Source organism: Pediculus humanus, genomic scaffold, assembly GCF_000006295.1.
Source record: "Pediculus humanus corporis 1103172108292 genomic scaffold, whole genome shotgun sequence".
Classification (NCBI taxonomy): domain Eukaryota; kingdom Metazoa; phylum Arthropoda; class Insecta; order Psocodea; family Pediculidae; genus Pediculus; species Pediculus humanus.
In genome coordinates, this window is record NW_002987861.1 from 55000 (window position 1) to 56752 (window position 1753).

At 28.8% G+C, this 1753-nt stretch overlaps 1 protein-coding gene across 1 annotated transcript in view; it reads left to right on the forward strand.

The window, feature by feature from the left end:
• Window positions 1-510: 510 nt before the first annotated feature.
• Window positions 511-1753, forward strand: part of Phum_PHUM545910 (class A rhodopsin-like G-protein coupled receptor GPRtak3, putative) — a gene marked incomplete at both ends in the record, with an annotated part of 18969 nt that continues 17726 nt past the window's right edge. The window contains one exon of the mRNA XM_002431702.1: window positions 511-1025. Within this exon, the coding sequence (XP_002431747.1) occupies window positions 511-1025 (515 nt within the window). The remainder of the gene's footprint in view (window positions 1026-1753) is intronic.

Here is a 1753-nt window from a genome sequence, read left to right on the forward strand (position 1 = left end):
AATAATAATAATAATAATAATAATAATAATAATAATAATAATAATATTAATGGATACGTTTTTTTATAATAATCACACGCTCCAGAAATTTTTTTAATTAAAAAAAAAAAAAGCAGAAGAAAATTAATGTCGACCTTTATCCGAATGTCAATGTCGAATATATATTTTAAAAAAAATTTAGTTTTTTTTTTCTTTTTCTTTTGACACGTTTTACGTAAAATTCAACCATGATTTAAATTCTTTTTAAATGTATATACAACGTCATTCGATCAATCCTTCGAATTGAAGGGAAAAAAAAAAAAAAAATTCTTTTGATAATTTTTTCGAGTCGAAAAAATTCATTTTTTTTGTAACCGTCAATAAAATTTTATTCCCACGCTTTTTTTTTTTCTTATAAAAAAATCCGTTAAATGTTTGAATTTCAGTTTCTGAATACAAGACGAAATGAATTTTTTCAAATACGACGACATTTCCATCGTTGAAACATAATCACATCGGAAAAAAAACAACATGACACTTGGATCGTTGCATCGTACTCTTCTTTTCGACGTGTCATCATCATCATCATCTTCCTCATCTTTTGCAAACGTTTGGAATCTCACGTCCGATCCCATATTCGACGGTTATCTCGAAAAATTATCGAACGAAACATTCGATAAAAATCATTCCGCCGCATTCAACGGAACGGACGATGAAGTTTGGGATAAATTCATACTTCCATGGTGGCGACAATTGATATGGTCGATACTCTTCGCCGTAATGATAATCGTTTCCACGGGCGGAAACTTGATAATTATTTACATCGTTTTAACGAATAAAAGAATGAGAACGGTCACGAATTATTTTCTCGTTAATTTATCGATTGCTGACACGATGGTGTCGACTCTTAACGTTACATTTAATTACACGTACATGTTGAATTCCGATTGGCCTTTCGGATATTTATATTGTAAGATAAATCCATTCGTTGCCGTCATAACGATTTGCGCGAGCGTTTTCACACTCATGGCAATATCCATCGACAGGTAAGTACTTATTATTATTATTATCATTTCCCTTGATAACATCCCCGTAAACCTTTTTTTCCAAAAATAAGGTCACAACCGACAAGACAACGTAAAGTTAAAAACCTTTTTTACGTAAGGTCAATCCTTAGAGATTCACACTCGACTTACTCGAATCAATATATATTTATAACAAATACGAAAAAGGAGGGAATTTTTTTTTTTTCATTTAAAAAAAAAAAAAAAAAATTTGTTTAAATCACGAATTTGATATTAATTATAAATTTAAAAAGAAAAAAAAAAACGTGGAAGAAAGAACGTGAGAGTGACGACGACGACGACAACAACAACAACAACAACAAACATTTTATACGTTAAAAAAAATAAATAAATGTCAATGACGTCATAAAATCATTCGGTAATAAGCAGTATTCAAAATGGGAAAAGAAACAAAATAAATATTCTTTAGCCACGAAGGAGGAGGAAAAATTGATTTAAACGTGACGTGTCACTTGTCCCATCTGCTTCGACTAATGACCGACCGATTTTTATTCGGAGAAACAACGAAAAAAAAAAATACATATATATATATATATATATATATATATATATATATATATATATATATATATATATATATAATTTTTTTTTTTTACTTCGACCCCGATTGTTGTTTGTTTTAACGATTTAAATAACAACAACAACCACAACAAAAAAAATTTTTGTTTTATTTTTAGTCAACACCGATT